This window comes from Mobula hypostoma, chromosome 7 (genome assembly GCF_963921235.1).
Source record: "Mobula hypostoma chromosome 7, sMobHyp1.1, whole genome shotgun sequence".
NCBI lineage: Eukaryota > Metazoa > Chordata > Chondrichthyes > Myliobatiformes > Myliobatidae > Mobula > Mobula hypostoma.
This window is the reverse complement of record NC_086103.1, coordinates 47,255,350-47,281,900: the sequence shown is the minus strand read 5'-3', so window position 1 is coordinate 47,281,900 and position 26,551 is coordinate 47,255,350. Positions and strand designations below refer to the sequence as shown.

The window sequence follows — 26,551 nt, the reverse complement described above, 5'->3', positions numbered from 1 at the left end:
GTAAATAAATTATTACTATAGCTATTCGAAGTCAGTGCATTTCCTGCCTCACTTGCCGGACCTGTGAACCTGATTGAATGTTACACATCTCCACCACACTCACCATCGGCACAGCTGCACCACAAGGCTGTGCGCTTGGCCCCCTGCCTTACTGACTTTATACCTATGACTGTATGTTTAGGCGCAACTCCAATGCCATATTTAAGATCGCCCATGACACTACTGTTGGCAGAATCAATGGTGGCGATGAATCGGTATGTAGGAGGCAGATTGAAAATCTGGTTGAGGGCGCCAGAACAACAACCGCATACTCTTCATCAGGAAAACAAAGTGTATAATTGACTACAGAGGAAGAAGCTGGAGCTCTATGTGCCAGTTCTCATTAGGGGAATGAAAATGCAGATGATTAAATACCTTGGTGTTAACATATCAGACGATCTGTCCTGGGACCAGCATCTAAGTGTCGTCACAAAGAACGCACAGCAGCAGTTCTACTTTCTTAGAAATTTGCATAGCTTCGACATGTTATCTCAAACTTCGTCAGACTTCTATGGATGTGCAGTGGAAAGTATCTTAACTAACTGTATCAGGACCTGGAATGGAACGGAAAAGACTACAGAAAGTGGTGGATATAGCTCAGTGCATCACAGTCAAAACCCTCCCACCATGGAGTATATTTACATGGAGCTTTGCTGGAAGAAAACGGTAACCATTGTCAAAGACCCCCACCATCCAGGCCATACTCTCTTCTTACTATTACCGTCAGGTAGGATGTACAGAAGCCTTGGGTCCCACACCACTACGTTCAACAACAGTTATTAGCCCACAACCATCAGGCTCCTGAACCGGTGTGGATAGCTTCACTCAACACAACTCCGAATTGATTTTATGACACACAGACTCACTCTCAAGGACTCTTTACAATTCATGTTCTGAGCATTATTTTATTTGCAGTTTGTCTTCTTTTGCACATTGATTGTTTGTCAGTCTTTATGTATAGTTTTTCATAAATTCTATTGCATTTTGTTATGCCTGCAAAAATGAATCTCAAGGTAGTATAATTTTGATAATAAATATACCTTCAACTTTGAACTTTGGTGAGGGAAGGAGAAGCTGTAACATTCTTTGAAGGTAAAAGGGACTGCAGATGCTTGAATAGCCTCATAGAGTCATAGAACACTAAAGCCCAGAAACAGGCCCTTCAGCCCATCTAGTCCATGCCAAACTATTAATCTGCCTAGTCCCATTGACTCGCATCCAGACCATAGCCTTCCATATTTCTTCCATCCATGTATCTATCCAAATTTCTCTTAACTGTTGAAATCAAACCTGTATCCACCATTTCTTCTAGCAGCTCCTTCTACACTCTCATCAACCTCGGAGTGAAGAAGTTTCCCCTCATGTTCCCCTTAAACATTTCATTGTTCAACCTTAACCTATGACCTCTAGTTGTAGTCTAACCCAACCTCAGTCGAAAAAGCCTGTTTGCATTTACCCTATCTACAGTACACCCCTCATCATTTTGTATACCTCTGTCAAATCTCCCATCATTCTACTATGCTCTAGGGAATAAAATTTTAACCTATTTAACCTTTCCCTATAACTCTGGTCCTCAAGTCCAGCAAAATTTTTGTAAATTTTCTCCACATTCTTTCAATCTTATTTGCATCTTTCATGTAGATAAGTGACCAGAACAACAATACTCCAAATTAGGCCTCAGCAATATCTTATACAACTTCAACATAACATCACAACTCCTGTATCCATACCTTTTATTTACAAAGGCCAATTAGCCTAAAGCTCTCTTTATGCCTCTGTCTACTTGTGACACCACTTGCAAGGTGTCACAGGTAGACACCTGTATTCTGTATTCCCAGGTCTCTTTGTTCTATCATATTCCTCAGTGCCCTACTGCTCACTGTGTAAGACCTACCCTGGTTTGCCCTCCCGAAGTGCAACATCTCAAACTTGTCTGCATTAGATCCCATCTGCCATTTTTCCAGCTGGTCCAGACCCCGCTGCAAGCTTTGTTGGCCTTCCTTGCAGTCTACTATGTCCCAATCTTGGTGTCATCTGCAAATGTGCTCATCCATTTTACCACATTATTTCCAGGTCATTGATATAGATGACAAACAGCAATGGACCCAGTACCACTCCCTGCGGCATACCATTAGTCACAGGTTTCCAGTCAAAGAGGCAACCATCTACTCCCACTCTCTGGTTTCTACCACAAAGCCTATATCTAATCCAAGTTACTACCTCATCCTGAATGCCAAGCCTGATCAACTTCCCATGTGGGACCTCGTCAAAGGCCTTGCTAACGTCTATGTAGCCAATGTCCTCTGCCTGGCCCTTGTAAACTTTCCTGGTAACTTCCTTGAAAAACTCTATATAATTGGTTAGACATGGCCTACCAGACACAAAGCCGTGTTGACTACACTTAATCCGTCCCTGTTTGTCCAAATACTTAACTACCATGTCCCTTAGAATATCTTCCAATAACTTTCCCACTACTGATGTCAAGCCCAGCCTATAATTTCACGGTTTATTTTTAGAGCCTTTCTTCAACAACAGAATGACTTTGGCTATCCTCCAATCCTCTGGCACCTTACCCATTGCTAAGGACATCTTAAATATCTCTGTTAGGGCCCCTGCAATTTCTGCACTAGCGGCCTCACAAGGTCCAACGGAACACCTTGAATGCCCTGGTGATTTGTGCACCCTATTTGCCTCAAGACATCAAACACCTCCTCTGTAATCTGCATAGAGACCATGACCTCACTGCTGTTTTGCTTCACTTCTATAGACTCTGTGTTTGTCTCCTGAGTAAATATATATGCAAAAAAATCCATTTAAGATCTCTCCATGCATAAATGACCACTCTGATCTTCAAGAGAACCAATTTTATCCTTTGCTGTCCTTCTGCTCTTAGCATATCTGTAGCAGTTCTTGGGATTATAAAACAAAATCAGATTGCTGGAAGAATTCAGTAGATTGAAACATTAAGACCATTCAACAGGATGTGTCCTCATATAGGATCTTGAACTGAAATGTAGCCCTACACCTTTTGCTTCTACAGATGCTGTTTGACTTACTGAGTTCTTCCACCATTTGTTTTTTGTTATAACATTACCCCTATCAACAGTTTTGTTGTGTTCAGCTTGCTGTTAATAGTAAAGAGTACAACTATCGAGATACCGCTCTATCAATCATGCCCATTTTGACTGTATCTCAGAAACTACTAACTTTTAATTCCACAATCCAATTTTCTGTCTGCAGCTCTGTGCCTTCCTCTGCTTCAGTTGTTTATCTAATTTCCCCATTAATATAAACAGGTCCCGAGCTCATCTACTCCCCATGCTGAGATATTTCATGCTCTGCCAAGCTTCTTCACAACAGTTGTTTCTCATACTCTCTCTCCTCACTCTCTTGATGGCAATTTCAAATAGATAATCCTTTTTCTCTGGTTTTTGACCTAGAGTTAATAATCTTTCCTATTCACACTGTCTTCAATGTCTTAATATGGTCAAAAATTAATTGTCCCAGATATGTTTGCATAGCCATTCAGCTGAGGAGTATGGTCTGTCATAATAAAACTCCTCAGTATTATCTTAAGTGATTTAAAAAATGTTAGCATACTGGCCTCTGAGTTATCATAATGAACATTTCATGGTAATGGTAATTCATTCTGTAATGAACATCAGCAGTAATCTTGGATAGACTCACAGAATTATGCCCAGATATTCTTATTGCATTATTAGACAAATAAGAGAGAGATTTAACTCAGGGGCTCCTTCTGCAAATTTGGATTACTGTAAATACGCCTATAACACAGCATAAAGAAGAGCAGTCCTTTTCTGCCCTGGTCTAAAGGATAAGAACCTGAAATATAACACAAGAGATACTGCAGATGCAGCAAGTTCAGAGTGACAGACACACACACACACACAAAGTTGGAGGAACTTAGCAGGTCAGGCAGCATCTATGGAGTGGAATATACAGACAACATTTCATACCAAGACCCTTCATCAGGACTGGAAAGGATGGAGAAAAGCCAGAATAAAATGGTGGGGGAAAGGGAAGACATATCACGCTGGCAGGTGATAGGTGAAGGGGTAGGTAGGTTAGAGGGGAGGGGAGGGCAGATGAAATGAAGAGCTGGGAGTTGCTAGATGGAAAAGGTAAAGGGCTGAAGGAGGGATTTGATGGGAGAGGAGAGTGGTGCACGGGAGGAAAGCAAGAAGGAGGGGAACCAGATGGAAATGATAGGCAGGTGAGGAGAAGGGAAAGGGTAAGAGGGGGGCCAGAATAGGGAATGGCAAAAAGAGAGTGGTGGTGGGGTGGGGGGTGTAGAAATGACCAGAAGTTAAAGAAATAGATATTCCTGCCATCAGATTGGAGGCTACCCAGACTAAATATGAGATGCTGTTCCTCCACCCTGAGAGTGGTTTGACCTGGCAGTAGATGGCTTGAAATGTGAACCGTCTATTTCTTCAGCTACTGCCTGACATACTAAGTATTTACAATTATTTTTGTCTGCATCCAAAAGTATTTTGCTTTATTTTTCTCTTATAATGTATTTGTTTTCCAATATATACCTAACAATCCGGTTTAGAAATGAACATTTCATTCGGAAATCCATGCAACACACATAAAAGTTGCTGGTGAACGCAGCAGGCCAGGCAGCATCTCTAGCAAGAGGTGCAGTCGATGTGTCAGGTCGAGACCCTTCGTCAGGACTAACTGAAGGAAGAGTGAGTAAGAGATTTGAAAGTTGGAGGGGGAGGGGGAGATCCAAAATGATAGGAGAAGACAGGAGGGGGAGGGATGGATCCAAGAGCTGGACAGTTGATTGGCAAAAGGGATACGAGAGGATCATGGGACAGGAGGTCCGGGAAGAAAGACAAGGGGGGGGGACCCAGAGGATGGGCAAGGGGTACATTCAGAGGGACAGAGGGAGAAAAAGGAGAGTGAGAGAAAGAATATGTGTATAAAAATAAGTAACAGATGGGGTACGAGGGGGAGGTGGGGCATTAGCGGAAGTTAGAGAAGTCGATGCTCATGCCATCAGGTTGGAGGCTACCCAGACGGAATATAAGGTGTTGTTCCTCCAACCCGAGTGTGGCTTCATCTTTACAGCAGAGGAGGCCATGGATAGACATGTCAGAATGGGAATGAGATGTGGAATTAAAATGTGTGGCCACTGGGAGATCCTGTTTTCTCTGGTGGACAGAGCGTAGGTGTTCAGCAAAGCGGTCTCCCAGTCTGCGTCGGGTCTCGCCAATATATAAAAGGCCACATCAGGAGCACCGGACGCAGTATATCACCCCAGCCGACTCACAGGTGAAGTGTTGCCTCACCTGGAAGGACTGTTTGGGGCCCTGAATGGTGGTAAGGGAGGAAGTGTAAGGGCATGTGTAGCACTTGTTCGGCTTACATGGATAAGTGCCAGGAGGGAGATCAGTGGGGAGGGATGGGGGGGACGAATGGACAAGGGAGTCGCGTAGGGAGCAATCCCTGCGGAATGCAGGGAGAAGGGGGGAGGGAAAGATGTGCTTAGGGGTGGGATCCCGTTGGAGGTGGCGGAAGTTACGGAGAATAATATGTTGGACCCGGAGGCTGGTGAGGTGGTAGGTGAGGACCAGGGGAACCCTATTCCTAGTGGGGTGGTGGGAGGATGGAGTGAGAGCAGATGTACGTGAAATGGGGGAGATGCGTTTAAGAGCAGAGTTGATAGTGGAGGAAGGGAAGCCCCTTTCTTTAAAAAAGGAAGACATCTCCCTCGTCCTAGAATGAAAAGCCTCATCCTGAGAGCAGATGCGGCGGAGACGGAGGAATTGCGAGAAGGGGATGGCGTTTTTGCAAGAGACAGGGTGAGAAGAGTAATAGTCCAGATAGCTGTGAGAGTCAGTAGGCTTATAGTAGACATCAGTGGATAAGCTGTCTCCAGAGACAGAGACAGAAAGATCTAGAAAGGGGAGGGCGGTGTCGGAAATGGACCAGGTAAACTTGAGGGCAGGGTGAAAGTTGGAGACAAAGTTAATAAAGTCAACGAGCTCTGCATGCGTGCAGGAAGCAGCGCCAATGCAGTCGTCGATATAGCGAAGGAAAAGTGGGGGACAGATACCAGAACAGGCACGGAACATAGATTGTTCCACAAAGCCAACAAAAAGGCAGGCATAGCTAGGACCCATACGGGTGCCCATAGCTACACCTTTAGTTTGGAGGAAGTGGGAGGAGCCAAAGGAGAAATTATTAAGAGTATCCACTGATATCTACTATAAGCCTACTGACTCTCACAGCTATCTGGACTATTCCTCTTCTCACCCTGTCTCTTGCAAAAACGCCATCCCCTTCTCGCAATTCCTCCGTCTCCGCCGCATCTGCTCTCAGGATGAGGCTTTTCATTCTAGGACGAGGGAGATGTCTTCCTTTTTTAAAGAAAGGGGCTTCCCTTCCTCCACTATCAACTCTGCTCTTAAACGCATCTCCCCCATTTCACGTACATCTGCTCTCACTCCATCCTCCCGCCACCCCACTAGGAATAGGGTCCAACATATTATTCTCTGTAACCTCTGCCACCTCCAATGGGATCCCACCACTAAGCACATCTTTCCCTCCCCCCCCTGCATTCCGCAGGGATCGCTCCCTACGCGACCCCCTTGTCCATTCGTCCCCCCCATCCCTCCCCACTGATCTCCCTCCTGGCACTTAACCATGTAAGCAGAACAAGTGCTACACATGACCTTACACTTCCTCCCTTACCATCACTCAGGGCCCTAAACAGTCCTTCCAGGTGAGGCAACACTTCACCTGTGAGTCAGCTGGGGTGATATACTGCGTCCGGTGCTCCCGATGTGGCCTTTTATATATTGGCGAGACCCGACGCAGACTAGGAGACCGCTTTGCTGAACACCTACGCTCTGTCCACCAGAGAAAACAGGATCTCCCAGTGGCCACACATTTTAATTCCACATCTCATTCCCATTCTGACATGTCTATCCATGGCCTCCTCTGCTGTAAAGATGAAGCCACACTCGGGTTGGAGGAACAACACCTTATATCCCGTCTGGGTAGCCTCCAACCTGATGGCATGAGCATCGACTTCTCTAACTTCCGCTAATGCCCCACCTCCCCCTCGTACCCCATCTGTTACTTATTTTTATACACATATTCTTTCTCTCACTCTCCTTTTTCTCCCTCTGTCCCTCTGAATGTACCCCTTGCCTATCCTCTGGGTCCCCCCCCTTGTCTTTCTTCCCGGACCTCCTGTCCCATGATCCTCTCGTATCCCTTTTGCCAATCACCTGTCCAGCTCTCGGCTCTATCCCTCCCCCTCCTGTCTTCTCCGATCATTTTGGATCTCCCCCTCCCCCTCCAACTTTCAAATCTCTTACTCACTCTTCCTTCAGTTAGTCCTGACGAAGGGTCTCGGCCTGAAACGTCGACTGCACCTCTTCCTACAGATGCTGCCTGGCCTGCTGCGTTCACCAGCAACTTTTATATGTGTTGCTTGAATCTCCAGCATCTGCAGATTTCCTGTTATTCGGAAACCCATTCCAGGCTAGACTAGTTTTGAGATTTTCTACTTACTTCACAGGATTACAGACGTTTAGCTCGTTGTTTCTAAAGAAGTATGGCAGTCTTGTGAGGGTTTTGATGGTTTTCACCGGGCATTTTTCATTTCTGTATTTGATGTCTTGGGCGAGCCTCTAGATTTCGGATTTGTGCGGTAATGTAGCGTTCTGTAATTCTTTGCAGCTTTTGGATGAGGTGCTATTGGAACCTAGAGGGAGCCATTGCTCAGTAATCGGAATGCAAAAGAAACGGAATGATCAACTTCTAACACAGGATCATCTCAATCTTGCGCTCCCTCCTTCGCAAGATCCACTTGTACACGTGGTGAAACTAAACAGTCTCCTCCCGCAAGTTTCTTTCTTCTGTGCAGTGGCAACGTTCTGCCAATCACAGTGACTTCATGAAATACGTCCCGTGTTTTCAATAATTTTCCCAACCTCCTGGCCCCTGGTTCGCTGTCTCCGATTCAGTGACACGAAGTGAGGACCAGCTGAGTAAGGCAGTGAGCAGCGCTGTCCGCACCTTCCCTGGCAGCCCCGATGCGCTGGCACAACGCAAAGCCGCAGTCCACAGTAGCCGCTTAACTTTAAAGCGAAAACCGGACAAGTTTCTGACACTTTGTGCAATGGATTACTTCCGTGGAACATTTTACTTTGTCTTTATATTCTTTATTCGAGCTGAAGGCCTTTATGTAGCCCCGCGTGCAGGTATGTTTGGGCGGTTTGGCTTGCTTTTATGTCCGTTCATATATAGTTTTATAAGAGGGAACGCTCCGGGATTTCCATTGGGATTTCGCACGGACAGTGTAATTTTGTGTCTGTGGGCTTCGGATCTTTTGTTACCGAGAAATGTATATATCCCGGTAACAAAATATATATTTTTACGCATCATAATCGAATTATCTATTGGAGAAGTACTGTAACAATGAGGCTGTGCCGTTGCAAACTCCAAAGCTACTGTAAAATAATGACTAAACTAATGCACTCGTGTTGATAGTTTAATCACACATGTAGTCCAGAGGTTTCACGGTTTCTGTTTGTTGCAGAGTTACTTCAGAAGAAATTAACGAGCTACGAGTTGGTGATTCCACGCAGCTCAGATGTTCAGGGCAGGTTTCTGTCCCTCGCTGTGTCAGCATCTGGCAAAAGACGTTGGAAACGGCATAGCGGGAGTTCTCAGCAAGCTCCAGCTGACGGACAGTTGTACTATAATGTCACTGTGTTCGGGCAGAAATTTCACCTCCGGCTGAAGCTGAATTCGAAGCTGGTGGCACCTGGGGCGACAGTGGAGTGGCAAGACACCAATGTCACTCGCAAGGAGCCTCTGCGTGGGGACTGCGTTTACTCCGGCGATATCGCTGATATACCGGGGACTTCGGTCGCCATCAGCAACTGCGATGGGCTGGTAAGCAACATTCCGACACGCCTTCAACAAGCGGGTCCACTCACTCAAACATTAACCCCTTCGGCACTGAATCCTCAATCTATTTTGCAGCATAAAATTCAACCTGCGTGATGGGCAAGATAGATCATTTAAAACGCCGGTTAGGATATTATTTGGTTGCTGTTAATACTCCGGAAGATATCCAAATAGTATGTTGAATGTTTTCCAGCGGTATAGGTGTTGGTACATTCAAACTTCCCCCACTGCCAGCATTAAACGATATTTATCTTCATATTCAACTTAATAGGTAGTGGATCACTTATTAGAAAATATATTATGGCCAAGGATATGCTTATACTATCAAACTATGATAAAAGAATTATTTTTATTCTCAGTTGATAGCTATTGATAGGACTTTAATTTACTTTAGCTGTCTTTGTATTTAATGGAGAACATATTTATCATCTAATGGCATACAGTATTGAAATGCCATTTTGTGAATACAGTACCAGGACTGAGGGGTTCCTGTCTATGCCTGCCAATCTGACAGATGGTCACACCCTCTCTGGGTGATATGCTCTTCCGAAAATTCTTCAGCTTTATGAATGCACCGAAATGGTGTCTGTCACCCCCTCAGCTCAGTAAACCACACGCTCTTTGCCAGAATTATTCTGTTGTTGGCACTTCTTTGCATTTTTCCCCTTTCAGTATTTGACTTTCTTGCCATGTTAGACAAAGTTAATGGTGCATTTAGAAAAATAAACTTTAAGATTTCACTATGCACCTAACATTAAACATTAAGAACACAACAAATAAACTTCATATTTTCAGTATCTTGTTCCGGCTGTTCGGATCTTTGTTCTGAAGTAGCATTTTGAGTCTTTTTCTCTGTCTGGCATTTGTTACTCTTTTCTCTGTTCACAACATCTATTTAAATCTACCACTCTAGCTCTCTTGATAATCTATGATCATGTCTAAATGTGTCACCTCTGGATTACTCCCTTGGCTGTCTATTAGTAATATCTGCATATAACACTGTATCACTGCACCTTGTGCTTCTCAGGAAATAAGTGTCTGGACCATATCAGTCTGTGGAGTTGTGTTTTTATTTATTAATTTCTCAGGGTTTTGGTGTTGCTGGTAAGGCAGTACTTATTTCCTGTGTATACTTGTTCTGCTAGGAAAGGTACTCTTTATTCTATATTAACGTGGTAGGTATTAAACAAAGACTTGCAAGACTACTTCAGAGGACAATTATGAGCCAACTACATATAGTGACATACAAGTCAAGTCAGAAACTACCCTGAAAGACATGTTTGAAGCCAAATGGGCTTATGCAGTCTTGTTATTTTATGATCAGAATTGCCTAAATTAGTTTTTTAAAAACTTTGATTTATTTAATTAACTGAATTGAAAATCCACATCTATCATCTCTGGAATTTGATTCCAGCCTTCTGGACCACCGGTTCTTATAACTTAACCACAGCAGTATGATTATGTGGCAATACTTCCTTAAACCATTTCCAACAATGAAGATTGGAGATAGTATAATTACATATCAAAATTGGGCTATGTTTGAATTAAACTGTGATTTCAAAATATACAATATGCATGTGGCTTTCGTACGGTTGCATAGATACCAACTGAAATCTTTGTTTCAATTTTAACACTGAAAGGTATTGCAAATTTCACGGTGTTAAAGTTGAAGCTAAGTTGCAAAATCTGAAAGATTAAATTTATTCTAACATATATCTTTAGATCCAAACAAATGTCTTGTGTGTGTGTGTGTGTGTGTGTATATATATAGAGAGAGAGAGTTAATGAGTTGAAAGGTGTGGTTTTGAATCAGACTAAGAAGTAGTAGACATAGCCCTTGGTTTAAGAATCTTTGTTGAGGAGGCATGAAACATTCTGAAAGAGAACATATGATGAATGTGATAATGATCAAACTTGGAACAATTTCAGCTATGTTTATAACATTTTATGACTGATGGAAAAATTGTAAATTTGTGCCATGTTTATCCCTTTAAAGCATACTTTCAATTCTGGAACTTCTCTTTGATGCTTGTGATAGAATCAATTTGTAATTTCCTCTCTAACAAAAGGAAAGTATTATTCTGAGTTGCTATGTAGAATATTACATTTATCATAAAACTACCTTGGGAGAAGATTGAAGCTGGAACTGTGACCGGGGGCTTTATATGTGGCAGGTTAATATTTTATTGTCTGCTAGTATCCAATAAAAATAAGTCTTGTTCTTTTGCCTTCACCAAATGGTAAATGGTAATGTTAGCATTCACAAGTCATTGCAGACACTGAGATTTAAATAATTCTTTGTATTTTATAACCTTTTGTTGTATATTTGATGCAGAAGCATTGAAGGGGATTTTGGAAACATTTAGGTGAGACTTCACTAACATTTGAGCATTTGATTTAGAAGTTGTCTGAGGATCCCACACAATCAGAATAAATATCCTGTCCTGATCCACTTTACTGCCCATTGATGCAGTACTGAAAAGTAGAAGGGAAAAGTGGTCAAAGCATCTTGTTTGGTCTCCAGGAGGAATATGAGAAGAGCATGAGGTGAGGCAAAGCAGTACCAGTTATTGTAGGGAAAGAGGAAAAGTGGGAGATGGATTCCTTCTCCACTTTCAGGGTAACTCTCCTCCTCCTGATCTCTTCCACCAGGACCATCGAAGTCGCATCTCAAAGATTGAGATCTGTGATCAAACTGAAAGATGTCATTGCATGCATTGCATGTCAGCCAGCTCACTTCACTCATCAGTGGATGAAGTGGGTTTGCACAGCCCACACAGGAAACTGCATCCCATCAGTCCTGGTGTGCTAAATTTGATGAGGTCTTTTGTTTAATCATTCCAAAGAAGTTCAAAATATGGTAAACTGCAATTAAGACTACAAATATTACAAGAACTAGGTTTGTAGGCAACCATGTCTTATTAGCCAAATGCCCATTAATAAATAGTTTTCGTCCTTCTGGCAAAATCCTTGAAAATTAAACAATTTGACAGCTCATAAGTATCAAGGCTCTTGCGGCAAAAGTATTAAAATGGGAATGTCACATCGTGCTTTATTCATTTTGATAGCATTTCAAAACACTTTGTATTCAATATACAGTACTTCCTAGTCCACTTACAAATTATTGTAGACACCATTAAATCTTACACTTTATTTATGAAACAAAGCAGATGTGAAATAACAATGGAGGAAGCTGGAAACACATAGTATATCAGACAACAGGAATTCTGCAGATGCTGGAAATTCAAGCAACATACATCAAAGTTGCTGGTGAACGCAGCAGGCCAAGCAGCATCTATAGGAAGAGGTGCAGTCGACGTTTCAGGCCGAGACCCTTCGTTTTGATGTATGTTGCTCGTATATCAGACAGCAAGCTTGGTGGGTGAAGCAGTTAGTTAAAGATAACCTTTCAATATAAGTGGAAAGGAAAGGAAACTCAAGCAAGCACAAGAAGTCTATTTTTAGTTTCTCTCATGAAGCTCTTTAAGGGTGGCGCAGTAGCGTAGCGGTCAGCATAAGACTATTTACAACGCAACAGACTCACTCTTCCTTCAGTTAGTCCTGACGAAGGGTCTCGGCCTGAAACGTCGACTGCACCTCTTCCTACAGATGCTGCCTGGCCTGCTGCGTTCACCAGCAACTTTTATGTGTGTTGCTTGAATTTCCAGCATCTGTAGAATTCCCGTTGTTTGCGTTTAAAGACATGGGTTCAGTTCCCACTGCTGTCTGCAAGGAGTTTGTACGTTCTTCCCATGACCACATGGGTTTCCTCCAGGTGCTCTGCTGTTCCCCCCACATCCTGAAGCTAATCGGGTTAATAGGTTAATCGGTCACATTGATGAAATTGGTTGGCATGGGCTAAAGGCCTATTACTGTGCTGTATCTTAAATTTTTTTTTTAAAACCTGACTACACTATGCTAAAATTGGCATTTTGCAATCATGCACCAGGTTGAAGAGGGAAGCTTCTGTCAAAAGGTAAATGTTACAATTGGGTTGAAGAAAATGATTCCCTTGGAATAACCAGAGCATCAATTGAACAAAAATAGTATTGCTTACATTCAAATTGTTGTAATTTTAACAAAATTACCACTTCAGTTATCTGCTATTTTTGTTGTACAGTGTATATCAATATTTGGCATTGCACTAGTTATGTTAGCAGTGAGTTACACTTAGAAGACTATTGGGTGGGGAGAGAGTATTGGTGGTGCAGGTCAAGTTTTCGTAAACTTTAAATATTGGTTGGTGGTCATGCTTTGTCCATTCCCTTGCTTTCTGCAGCAGTGATATTATTTTGCATCAAAATGATTTGTTCTTACTTGCCCTGAAGACTTAATATACTGCAGAACATGTACTTTCTATCTGAACTTGCATATCTTATTAATATTACAAGCAAGAAAGACAACTTATTCTTGTTATCAGAAACTCAGATAATAATTAGATTTGTATTCTATATTACCAATAACAAATATGTATTGTACAACTCCAATTTATATTTTCTGAATTTCTGTAATAAAATTCAAAGGACAAACACTGAGGTGACTAGATAATTATTAATATGATTTGAATGATAATGTAGTCAACTGGATCAGCAAATTTGTGGATGACAGCAACATTGGGGGTGTAGAGGACAGCATGGAAGACTGTCAGAACTTGCAGTGGATCTGAACCAGCTGGAAAAATGAGCTGAAAAATGGCAGATGGAATTTAATGCAGACAAGTGTGAGATGTACACTTTGGTAAGACCAGCCAGGGTAGGTCTTGCACTGTGAATGGTAGGACACTGAGGAATGTGGTAGAACAAAGGGATCTAGGAATACAGGTCCATAATTCATTGAAAGTAGTGGCACAGGTGGATAGTGTTGTAAGGAAAGCTCTTGGCACATTAGCCTTCATAAATGAATGTATTGAGTACAGGACATGGGATGTTATGTTGAAGTTGTATAAGACATTGGGGAGGCCTAATTTGAAGTATTGTGTGCAGTTTTGGTCACCTACCTACAGGAAAGATGTAATTAAGTTTAAAAGAGTATAGAGGAAATTTACAAGGAAGTTGCCGGGGTTGGAGGACCTGAGTTATGAGGAAAGATTGAATAGGTTAGGACTTTATTCCTTAAAACATAGAAGACTGAGGGGAGATTTGATAGAGGTATACAAAATTGAGGGGTACAGATAGGATAAATGCAAGCAGGTTTTTTCCACTAAGGATAGGTGGGACTATTACTAGAGGTTATGGGTTAAGGGTGAAAGGTGAAAAGATTAAGGGGACTATGAAGGGAAACTTCTTCATTCGGAAGCCTGAGATTGTGGAAGGAGCTGCCAACACAAGTGGTGCTTGCGATCTTGATTTCAACGTTTAAGCAAAATTTGGATAGCTACATGGATAGTAAGGGTATGGAGGGTTATGATCTGGGTTCAGGTCAATGGGAATAGGCAGATTAAATGGGTTGATATGGAGTAGATGAGCAGAAGGACCTGTTTCTGTGCTGCACTTTTTTATAACTCTATGATCATAATATTTCCATTGATCGTCTTATCCTGAATTGATCATTAACCTGATTCCAATTCCTTGATCTTAATATCTTTATAAATCTTTGCATTCAAAGGCAAGAGCTAGAAAGCAGCCATTGTTTCCCCGGTGACCAGACGCTGCTTTTGACATTGTTGCTGCAGGTAGCAGCTTTGCTTTTGCTCAACAATGTGAAAACAGGTCATGTATTTGCAACTGAAATTTGTAAAGAAACTTCAGGCACAGTTAACACTTTGTTATCCTGCCAAATCAGGTTAGACTAATTCACTTTATTGAACAACTGGGTAAACTACATTCAGCTCAGGTGTGCGATAATGCCTATCATTTTTTTAATTAATAATTTTACTGTGATTATATTGTATAAAGTTCTTCTGAGCCTCAGATTCTACAATTCTCTTAAAAAGAAAATCAATTTAACGTGGCTGCTATGCACATTGAAAGCAAGATCAGTGACATTCCCTGTACAGTATAACTCTTGACTAGTATTCTTACAACTGAGCTAGAAGGTTATCTTGCATAAGATTCTTGAGCACATAACTGAGCAGGCCTGTCAATTAGTGAATGAATATTTGACATGATATTCAGTCCATGGACAGAGAAGCAAGAGAGAGGCAGATTGAAGTGAGCTTGGGTTCCCACTCCTACTGCATTTGGAGAGTTCCATTCAACGTTCCCCCCCCCCCCAACCATATTATCCTTTGAAGTGACTAATGGTGGCCTATCACTTCACTATCTGATTTGTTGAATCAAGAGAAGTTTCAGAAAGGTGTCAGCAGAGGTAATAATTACCCCCTATCTGCAATGATGATCAGCAGTGAAGAACTTTGATGGTAGCCAGCAAAGGCCTTTTTTGAGGACTCTAACCAAGGGATTAGATAGATAGATAGATACTTCTTTGATACCAAAAGAAATGACAGTGTCGCAGTGGCATTACAAGTTACAGATATACAAATATTAGAAGAGAAGTAAGAAAGAATATAAAAAAAATAAGTTGCTTCAAGCAGTCTAACAGGAGGAGTCATCACTTCCCCAGCTATAGGTTGACTCATTATAGAACCTAATGGCTGAGGGTAGGAGTGACTTCATGTAGTGCTCTTTGGAGCAGTGCAGTTGTCATTACAAAAAGTGCTCCTCTGTTCAGCCGGAGTGACATGCAAAGGGTGAGCAACGTTGTCCAGAATTGCCAGGATTTTCGTAGGGTCCTTCATTCTACCACAACGTCCAGTGTGTCCAGTTTGACTCCTATAACAAGGCCGGCCTTTCTAATCGGTTTATTGAGCTTATTGGCATCACCCGTGTTGATGCCATTGCCTCAGCACACCATCGCATAGAAGATTGTATTTGCCACAGCAGACTGGTAGAACATGTAAAGGAGAGGCCTGCATACTCCAAAAGACCTCGGTCTCCACAGGAAGTAGGGGTGACTCTGGCCCTTCTTGTACACAGCCTCTGTGTTGGTGCTCCACTCAAGTCCGTCATCTAGGTGCACCCCCAGGTACTTGTAGGCCCTCACCACATCCATGTCCTCACCATCAGTAGTGACAGGGAGCAGGGCAGGCTTAGTAGACGGCACTGGCATCACACAAGGCAGCAGACCAACCTTCAAGAAGAGTAGAGAACCCTGGACTCTGGGAGCTCAATGAAGACAGCATCAAATGTAGCACAGGCAGTGTTTGGGCTCAGATAGAATGTGGGTGTGCGTGTATAAAACTGCATTTGTGTTGAATCCAACGTGTGACTTTTTTGCCTGAAAATGTGAAGCTCCTGGATAAGACACACAAAGGGATATTGGATGAAGTGCTCATAAAATACAGGAATATCTGGACCAGGGAAAAGAAACTGATGTTGGTTTGCTTATCCTTCTGGTGAATATTAATGACCTTGGATAGATAGTATTGGTAATATCTTTCCAGTGCCTTGTGATGCCTGCTGTAGATAGACCAGGTCTCAAAGCCATATAAATCTTGTATCAAAGACAACCTGTCCAGGTTTTGTTAGCAGGGATTTCCTTCAGCCTAGTGATCAATGCAAGTACTGGTAAACAGGAAATAAATTCCTCCTAGTGGATTCCATTGTGCAACCTGAAAAGTCAGTTTGCGCCATCAAAGAGTGGACAATTATTGGTCACTTTTGAATTGTGGTTGACAATGCCACATTTGCTGTATATTTAAAAAATAAAATATCCCCCTTTGTGACTCTAGAGCTGCTAATTAGACTCTGGAGAAGGTCATTAAAGTGCATTCTCAGAATGCACATAATGGCCCTCAAGATACCTATGCAGCTGTACCAAAAGGTTTAAGCTGTAGGTCTCATTTGGCCAATGATTTCTGATTTGGCCAGCTGCCACTCATAAAGAAACTTGAAGTGCTGCAATGAATTACGTGCTCAAAAATCTTGTATCAGACTAGAACCCATAAGCTCTAGCTCTATTGTAACAGTGCTAGTCAAGAGATCAGGCAGAAAGAGGTACCCAAGTAGAAAAAAGGAAAAGATTCAAGAATATGTTGAAAGCTGCCTTACATAAATGCAGCAGATTGTGAACCCCTGGGAATTGCCTGCTCATCGCACTAGGAAAAGCTTTTGGGATGGCACTGAGAACTACGTTTGTTCATTGGGAGCATTCAGAAGTGCTGTTAGGTTCCCTCATAAACTGCCTATGTACCTATCCCATCAGCTATATTCTGTCCCATCTCTGACTGTTCCAATGTTGGCCTCATTTGTCACTTCAAAGTTCACCTAAGCATAGGAGCATAAGCAAGTCAAAGTCAATCATGAGGAATAGAGAGAAAAGAGATAGTCTAAGGTTATTTTGCAAATATGGTAGGCAGCCATTTGTAATCATTGGCTAATAAAGGTTCATCAGTGCTAAATTTCATCATTAAGGGAATCGGGAGATCATCAACATGATTGTACATATGTCAGGGAACTTCACTGTGCTGTGTATACACTCAGTGGCCAAATATCTAATCAGCCATTCATATGGCAGCAACTCAGTGTGTAAAAGCATGCAGACATGGTCAAGAGGTCCAGTTGTTGTTAGGACCTGTTGGTACTGATGTTTTTGATCTGAGGTTCTTCAAAAGTCAAGAATAAGGCATAGAACTTGTTGCTTATATTTGTTTATTAAGCATTACAAGAACAAAGAAGTTGAATGCAGGAAGCCGAATGTAAGGGTGGGGCGGGGTGGGGTGGGGGGTGGTTGGGGGAGAGAGACAGGGAAAAGCACAAGGGGGAAAAAAGACTGAACCAGCATAGTTTAGCCCTCTTTTACCAGTTTGCTAATTCCACTGGATTTCCATAGATAACAGACATTCCATTCAAATTCTGTTACTTGAATTCTGTTACAGTAAGATGGCCTACATTCAAGTAATATGATACCCACAACTACAGTTACAAATGCAACTGGAGCTGTAGAAAACCCCCTGAACAATTACATGTACTTGGGTAACTTTAAGAATATAAACAAGCATAAGAAAGTTAAACTATAAGGAAAATATCAACAGTGCAGTCTAATTCAACAGACCAAACACCAGAATGGGGAAGTGACTTTGATCGTTGGTGCCAGATGAGGTGGTTTGAGTATCTCAGAAATAGCTGATTTCCTGGGATTTTCACATGCAAATCTCTTACTTTTTCAATCTTTTTATTAGATTTCAGATTAATTATACATAAAGATACAAAGAGATCGGTATAACATTGATAATGGTTAACATATACAAACATAATTCGAGTAAAATATATAATTCAAGCCTCCCAATTTCTGAGTAATTGAACAGGAAAAAGAGTTTTATAAAGAACCCCCTAAACTAAAAGAATATAAAATGAGGATTGGGATGTCCTATTCCCTCGGATAAGAACATTATTTGTCATTAACTCCGCTCCTCTATAGATAAACTAAAGATTATTTTACAAAGGGGTTCTGAAAGGAACAACTTACATCATATGAAAATGTTAAATAAATGGTCTCCAGGTTTCTTCAAATTTAATTGAAGAATCAACAATACCACTCCTAATTTTTTCCAGGTTTAAACATAATATAGTTTGAGAAAACCATTGAAAAGTAGTAGGAGGATCAGAATCTTTCCATTTAAGTAAGATGGATCTTTTAGCTATTAGTGTAACACAATCGAACGCCAAGCTGGAAAGGATAAATGACCAACATATGTCACTGGTAATCCAAAAATTGCAGTAATAGGGTGAAGTTTTAAAGTAATATGCAAAACTGTTGAAATAATATCAAAAATATCTTTCCAATATTTATCTAAAAGAGGGCAAGACCAAAACATATGTGTCAGAGAGGCCACCTTAGAATTACATCTGTCACACATAGGATTCATATGTCGGTAAAACGAGCTAATTTGTCCTTAGACATATGAGCCGGTATGTTTAACACACATTGAGGAAGTATTAACTAGTTGAAGAATTTTCTCCCATTTCTCTATAGGTAAAGATGCCTGAAGTTCTCTTTCCCATTCATTTTTTATTTTATCAGATGTACCTAGATGTATTTTCGTAATTAAATCATACAAAACTGCTATTAAGTGCTTCTGATAGGGATTTGAACCTAAATTTTTTTCTGTAATATTAGTTAGATAAAATTTTGGAAAATTAGGTAAAATAATATTCAAAAAACTTCTAATCTGCAGATATCTCAAAAAAATGTGAGCTAGGCAACTTATATTTATTAGATGATTGTTGAAACGACATGAAACAATTATCCATGGATAAATCACGAAAGCATGGTATTCCCCTCGTTTTCCATAAGGAAAAAAATTGATCAATTCCAGAAGGTTGAAAGAAAAAATTAGATATAATAGGACTAGATAAAATAAATTTGTTCAATCCAAAAAATTTGTGAAATTGAACCCATATTCGTATTGTATGTTTAACTATTGGATTAATTATTTGTTTATTCAGTTTGGTTATTGCAAAGGGGAGTGAAGCTCCTAAAATAGAAGCTAATGAGAACCCCTGCACAGACTCACCCTCCAGGTTCACCCATTGTGGACAATGAGTTTCATCCCAATCTTGCATCCAAAACATTAAATATCGGATATTAATTGCCCAATAATGAAATCTAAAATTCGGCAATGCTAAGCCGCCATCCTTTTTTGATTTCTGTAGATATTTCTTACTCAATCTAGGATTTTTATTCTGCCATATATATGAAGAAGTTTTAGAATCAATAATATCAAAAAAGGATTTAGAGATAAAAATTGGTACCATTTGAAATAAATACAGAAATTTAGGTAAAACAGTCATTTTAATAACATTAATTCAACCAATCAATGATGAGGACAGTGGGGACCATTTAGTAAGCAAATGTTTAACATGGTCAATTAAAGGTAAAAAGTTAACTTTAAATAGATCTTTATATTTTTTTTAGTAATTTTGACACCTAAATAAGTGAAATAATCAGTAATTAATTTAAATGGTAATTGTCTATAAATGGGAACTTGAAGGTCACTCTTATTAAGATTTAGTTTATAACCAGAAAAACTACTAAACTGAGCTAGTAGTGATAAAACTGCCGGGATGGATTTCCTCTTGGTTAGAGATGTATAGTAACAAGTCATCTGCATACGATGATACCTTATGCGTCTTATTCCCACGAGTAATTCCAAATATATTGGGTGAATCACGAAAGGCAATTGCCAAGGGTTCCAAAGCTATATCAAGTAACAAAGGACGTAACGGACAAACCTGTCTAGTATCTCTGAAAAGCCTAAAAAGGGGGGATCTCTGATTATTGGTAAATATGGAAGCCAAAGGTGAATGATATATCAGTTCAATCCAAGAAATAAATTTTGGGCTAAAATTGAATCTCTCAAGCACATTAAATAAATATTTCCATTCAACTCCGTCAAACACCTTCTCAGCGTCGAGCGAAATAACACATTCCGGAACTTTAGGTGAAGGAGTATATACAATGTTCATTAACCTCCTAACATTGAAATATGAAAAACGATTTTAAATAAATCCTGTCTGATCATCAGAAATAATTTGTGGCAGTACCTTTTCTAATCTATTTCCTATTATTTTAGAAAAATTTTGGAATCTACATTCAACAAAGATATAGGTCTATATGATGCCCAATCAGTAAGATCTTTATCTTTTTTAGGAATTAAAGAAATGGATGCTTCATAAAAGGATTGTGGTAATTTACCTACAAGTAAGGCATCCTTAAAAATTTTACATAGCCCTGGTGAAAGTAAATTTGAAAAAGATTTATAAAATTCTACTGTAAATCCATCCAAACCTGGTGCTTTTCCAGAATTCATCGTAAAAATTGCTTTCTTAATATCATCTTCTGTAATGGATGCATCTAGTTCTAAGCCTTCATTAAATGGTAATTTCGGAATGTTCAATTTCCTTAAAAATTCATGCATTATGGTAGACTCTTCAGGAAATTCCAATTGATATAGAGAGATAAAAATTCTTGAAAAGATTTATTAATTCCGTCATGATCAACCGTCAAGGTACCATCCCATTTAGAAACTTTACTAATCAAACATTTAGCCGAAGCTGCTTTCAGTTGGTCTGCCAATAACTTACCTGATTTATCATCATGTATATAAAATTGACTCTTAGTTTTAAATAATTGATTTTCACTCAGGCAAGTCTCTAGAGTTTACTAGAACGGTGCAATAAACAAAGATACATCCAGTGAGTGGGTGTTCTGTGGGCAAAAAATGCCTTATTAATGAGAGAGGTCAGAGGAGAATGGTTCAAACTGACAGGAAGTTGATAAGAACTCAAATAACCATTCATTACAACAGTAGTGTGCAGAAGAGCTACTCTGAGCACACAACCCATCAAACCTTAAAGTGGACGGGATACAGCCACACAAGACCATAAACGTGCTTTCAGTGACCATCTTATTTGATACTGGTGGTCACAGAATGCAGTACAGTAAGAAGGGTACAGAGGGCTATATTAGCAGCTCTTCACATCGATTCAGGAAAATTCCCTCAGTCCTGAATATATTTTTGCCTGACATTCATCCTGTAGTGCATGCACAAAATACACAATAAGATGCAATGATTTTCCTTTACCACCACCCATTGTTAAAAAAAAGATATTTCTGTTTCTCTGTCTATACTGTTTTGCAATGTTGCATCCATACTACTGCTATTTTTGACATGCATTTCCTTCAATTTTGCTAACAAGCTGAATATCCAATAGTTAATCAAATGTTTCTGGAAGAGTATTTGCAGAAAAGATAAATTGCCCATAAGCTTCCTTTCTGTTATCTTAAAAACTTATTTTTTTCGGTCAAACAACAATGGCACTTCCATGTCCTGCCTTTGACTTACAAATTCAAGCTTATCTGAGTGGCTGCTAATTTTCTTCTGCGTTATTGATTCCAGAAACTTTCTTGTGCTCAAAATGCCTCTAATTATAACTGCTCCATAGTTTCTGTACTCTCAAACTTCTTTATAATCTCCTCTATCTTTCTGTTGTTTGGTGTCCTAGTCATGAAGTCACACAGATAAATTGTAAACCCAGTTTTAACATTTGTGTTTTCTATAATGTTACATAATTTATTATTTCCAAGTCCACCGCTCCCAATCCTCTTTATACTCAATTCTGTTTTTTTTTTGTTTGATGCTCTAGCAAATTAATTGAAACTTCTGGCACGTCATTAAGAATAATGGTCACTGCTCTGTCCAATTGCTATACATTTATCAGTAGAATGAGTCCCATTGTCACAGGGTTCTGATGCCTAATATTTGATACATTTTTCATTAAATATATTTTTTACCTCTATCCAGGAGCTGATGTTTCAGATTCACGTGTCTCAGAAGATTTGGTTTCTGATTATGTTGTGATTTCTTAGAAATTCCTTCCCAGTCACTAAAATAAATGGAAGTGAATTTCAATACAGGATAGAATGGATAGAAGGTGCAGAAGAGGTTTGCTAAGGTGCTGCCTGATTGTGCTATCACAAGAGGCTAGATAAACGGGTTGTTTTCTCTGGAGTGCTGGAGGTTGAGAGGAGCTCTGATAGAGGTATACAAGATAGAATAGAATAAATCTTTATTGTCATTGTTGTGGAGCAATGAAACACAGTTTAGCAGCTCAACGTTTTGCAGCATGACAAAGAATATATACATAAAATAAACTCTAAAACCTCAGGAGTGCAGTCCAAAATTAATAATATATGATTGGGGGGCGGGGGGTAGGACTATTGCACATCTGCCATTGCTGGAAGTGTGATGCATTTAGCTGCTGCTGTCTTAGGAGGGGGGCAGGAGAAGGGAAGGGGGTGTTATTCATTTCACTGCTTGTGGGTAGAAGCTGTTAAGGAGTCTCTTTGATTTCGTCCTTAATGCTCTGTATCTCTTCCCAGAAGGTAGAGGGGAAAACAGGTGATGTCCAGGATGAGTGGGATCCTTTGAAATACAAGTAGCCTTCTTTTGAAGTCTGCCAGTATAAATGTCTCTGAGAGAGGGTAATGTTGTGCCAATAACCTGCTCTGCTACCCTCACCAACCGCTGCAAGTCCTTCCTGTTCTGTTCTTGATTATGAGAGGTATAGATCGAGTGGGCAGAGAGTGTTTGTTTCCCAGGGTTGAAATGTCTAATACCAGAGGGCTTGCATTCAAGGTGAGAGGGAGTAGGTTCAAAGGGGATGTGAAGGGTAAGTTTTTTTTTACTCGGAGAGTGGTGGATGCCTGGACTGCTCTGTCTGGTGTGGCGGTAGAGGCAAATACATTAGAGGCTTTTGAGAGACGTTTGGATAGGCACGTGGATGCATGGCGGATGATGGAGGGATATGGGCATGGTGTAGGTATTAGTGTTTGGGTGTTTTTGATTCGCTTTTTAGCTGGTTCAGCACAACACTGTGTGCCCAATGGCCTGTTCTATGTACTATATTCTATGTTCGCTGCATTAATATTATCAACACAAAAGATTCTGCAGTTGCTGGAAATCCAGGGTAACACACACAAAATGCTGGAGGAACTCAATAACTCGGTTTTGGGCCAAGACCCTTTGTCAGCACTGGAAAGGAAGGGGCAGGGAGCCAGAATAAGATGGTGAGAGTACAAGGTGGCAGGTTGATAGGTGAAGCTAGGTGAGGGGGAAATTAGGTGGATGGGGAAGCAGGATGAAGTGAGACGCTGGGAGGTGATAGGTGGAAAAGCTAAAGGTCTGAATAAGAAGAAATCTAGTAGGATAGGACAGTAGAGCATCAGAGAAGAGGAATGAAGAGGGATTCTAGAGGAATATGATAGACAGGTGAGGAGAAAAGGGGCAAGAAGGGAGCCAGAATGGGGAATAGAGAAAGAAAGAAGAGGGAGGGGGAGAAATGACCAGAAGTTAGAGAAAGCAATTTTCAGTTTGGAGGCTACCCAGATAGAATATGAGCTGTTAACCTAGGAATGGCCTCATTGTGGTAGTGGAGGCAGCCATGGACCAACAAGTTGCAATGGGAATGGGAGTCGAATTAAAATGGTTTACCACTGGAAAATCTTGCGTGTTGCAGATGTAGTAAAGGTGCTTGACAAAGTAGTCTCCCAATCTACATCATGTCTCACCGATGGTGAGGGTGCCACAATGGTGAAAATGGATGCAGTAGATGATCCCAACAAACTCTTGGGTGAAGTGCTGCCTCACCTGGAACAACTGTTTGGGGGCCTAAATGGTGGTGAGGGAGGAGGTGGATGGGCAGGTGTAGCACTTCAGAATCAGTTTTATTATCACCAGCACGTTGAAAAATTTGTTGCTTTGTGGCACTAGTACAATGCAATATGTAATAAATATAAATTATAATAGCAAGTACAGTGTATGTACAGCTGTTCCTGAAACACTGAGTGTGTGTCTTCAGGCTCCTATACCACCTCCTTGAAGGTAGCAATGAGAAGAGGGCATGTCCTGGATGATGGGGGTCGTTAATGATGGATACCACCTTTTGAATGTGGCCTGGATGCTGGAGAGGCTAGTGCCATGATCGAGCTGGCTGAGTTTACAAATTTCAGATCCTGTGCAGTGGCCCCTCCATACCAGATGGTGATGCAACCAGTGAGAATGCATGGTACATCTGTAGAGATTTGCGAGAGTCTTTGGTGACATAACAAATCTCCTCAAACTCCTAATGAAATATAGCATTGTCGTGCCTTCTTTGTGATTGCATCAACATGTTGGGCCCAGGACAGATCTTCAGAGATGTTGACACCCTGGAACCTGAAACTGCCCATCCTTTCCACTTCTGATCCCTCAATGAAACTGGTATCTATTCCATCGACTTCCCCTTCCTGAAGTCCACAATCAATTCCTTGGTCTTACTGATGCTGAGTGCAAAGTTGTTATTGTGACACCACTCAACCAACTGAACTATCTCACTCCTGTACACCACCTCATCACCATCTGAAATTCTGCCAACAATTATTGTGTCTGTGGCAAATTTATAGCTGGTGTTTGAGCTGTGCCTAGCCACACAATCGTGGGTGTATTGTATAGGGAGTAGAACAGTGGGCTGAGCGTGCACCTTTGAGGTGTGCCTGTGTTGATTGTCAGTGAGGAGGAGATTATTTCCGATCTGTACAGATTGTGTTCTCCTGGTGTGGAAGCCAACGATTCAGTTACAGAGACCCACGTTTTGGAGCTTGTTGATTAGAACTGAGGGTATGATTGTGTTGAATGCTGAGCTATAGTCAATAAACAGTAGCCTGCTGTAAGTATTACTATTGTCCAGGTAATCCAAGGCCACGTGGAGTGCCAGTAAGATTGCGTCTGCTGTAGACCTATTGTGGTAATAGGTGCATTTCAGTGGGTCCAGGCTCTCGCTTGGGCAGGAGCTGGCCTGGAAATGACCAGCCTCTCAAAGCACTTCATCACAGTAGATGAGAGTGCCACAGGGCAATAGTCATTGAGGTAGCTCTCCTTGCTCTTCTTGGGCACTGGTATGATTGTCACCCTTATAAAGCAGGTGCAAACCTCTGACTACAGCAGTGAAAGATTGAAGATGTTCATGAACACTCTAGTCAGCTGGTTAGCACAGGTTTTCGGGGCCCGACAAGGGTTCATCCCCGTGAAAGACCTTCTGCTATTGTCCTCCAAGACAGAGGTCACAGAATCACCAGATGCTGTAGGGATTCGAACTGGTATAGTTTTATTCTCTTTTTCAAAGCATGCGTTAGAAGCATTGAGCTCATCTGGGAGTGGAGCATCACTGCCATTCATGATGTTAGGTTTCACTTTGTAGGAAGTAATGTCCTGCACACCCTGCCAGAGCTGACGTGCATCAGATCTTGTTTCTAACCTTAACTGGAATTGTTTTTTGCTCTTATAATAACCTTCCATAGGTCGTACCTGGACTTACTGTGTACTGTAGTTCTGGATCACCAGTCTTGAATGCCGCAGATCTAGCAAACTACAGATCTCCTGGTTCATCCATGGCTTTTTTTTTTGGGTATGTCTGGTATGTTCTCGAAGGCGCACACTTACACAGATCTTGAAGTCGTCGCTGACAACTGCGGTGCATTTATTCAGACTTGAAGATGAATCCCTGGATATTATCCAGTCCACGGACTCAAAGCAATCCCATTTGCAAAGATAAGTGCCAGGAGGGGAGGGACAAATGGACAAGGAAGTCACGGAGCAACCCCTGCAGAAAGCAAAGAGTGGGAGAGGAAGACGTGAAGATGTGTTTGGTGGTAGGCTCCTATTAAAGATGGTAGAGGTTGCAAAGAATGATGTGCTGGATGTGAAGGCTTGTGGGGTGGATGTTATGCTGCATCTATATTATCTAGTTTAACTCCACCAGCCAGAGACCATAGTTAATCAGATAACTATGGAAATTAATTGAAAACAAACAAAAACAAAGTCTGACGTCTTTTGAAGTCAGAATTTGGAAAGTGCTTTAAAAAAAACATATTGGCAGGAAACAACACGATTTTCTTGCGTATATGCTAAAATGAGATCTTTGCTTCATGTTGCCAAGTAAACATCCAGTCTATTCACAGTTGACACAATAACACTGGAGCAAAATTAAAATAAATTGAGAAGATGGAAATTGGAAAC

The 26,551-nt window shown here is 41.0% G+C and overlaps 1 protein-coding gene across 2 annotated transcripts in view; it reads left to right on the top strand.

Moving 5' to 3' along the window:
- The first annotated feature begins 7,599 nt into the window (after nt 1–7,599).
- The window catches only part of LOC134349298 (A disintegrin and metalloproteinase with thrombospondin motifs 2-like), a 297,682-nt gene continuing 278,730 nt past the window's right edge, over nt 7,600–26,551 (top strand). Inside the window, exons 1-3 of one of the 2 annotated variants that reach the window (XM_063053390.1) lie at nt 7,600–7,634; nt 7,762–8,285; nt 8,624–8,982. In XM_063053390.1, coding sequence (XP_062909460.1) covers nt 8,204–8,285; nt 8,624–8,982 — 441 coding nt within the window. In that variant the 5' untranslated portion in view covers nt 7,600–7,634; nt 7,762–8,203. The other variant, XM_063053389.1, reaches the window with a different exon arrangement.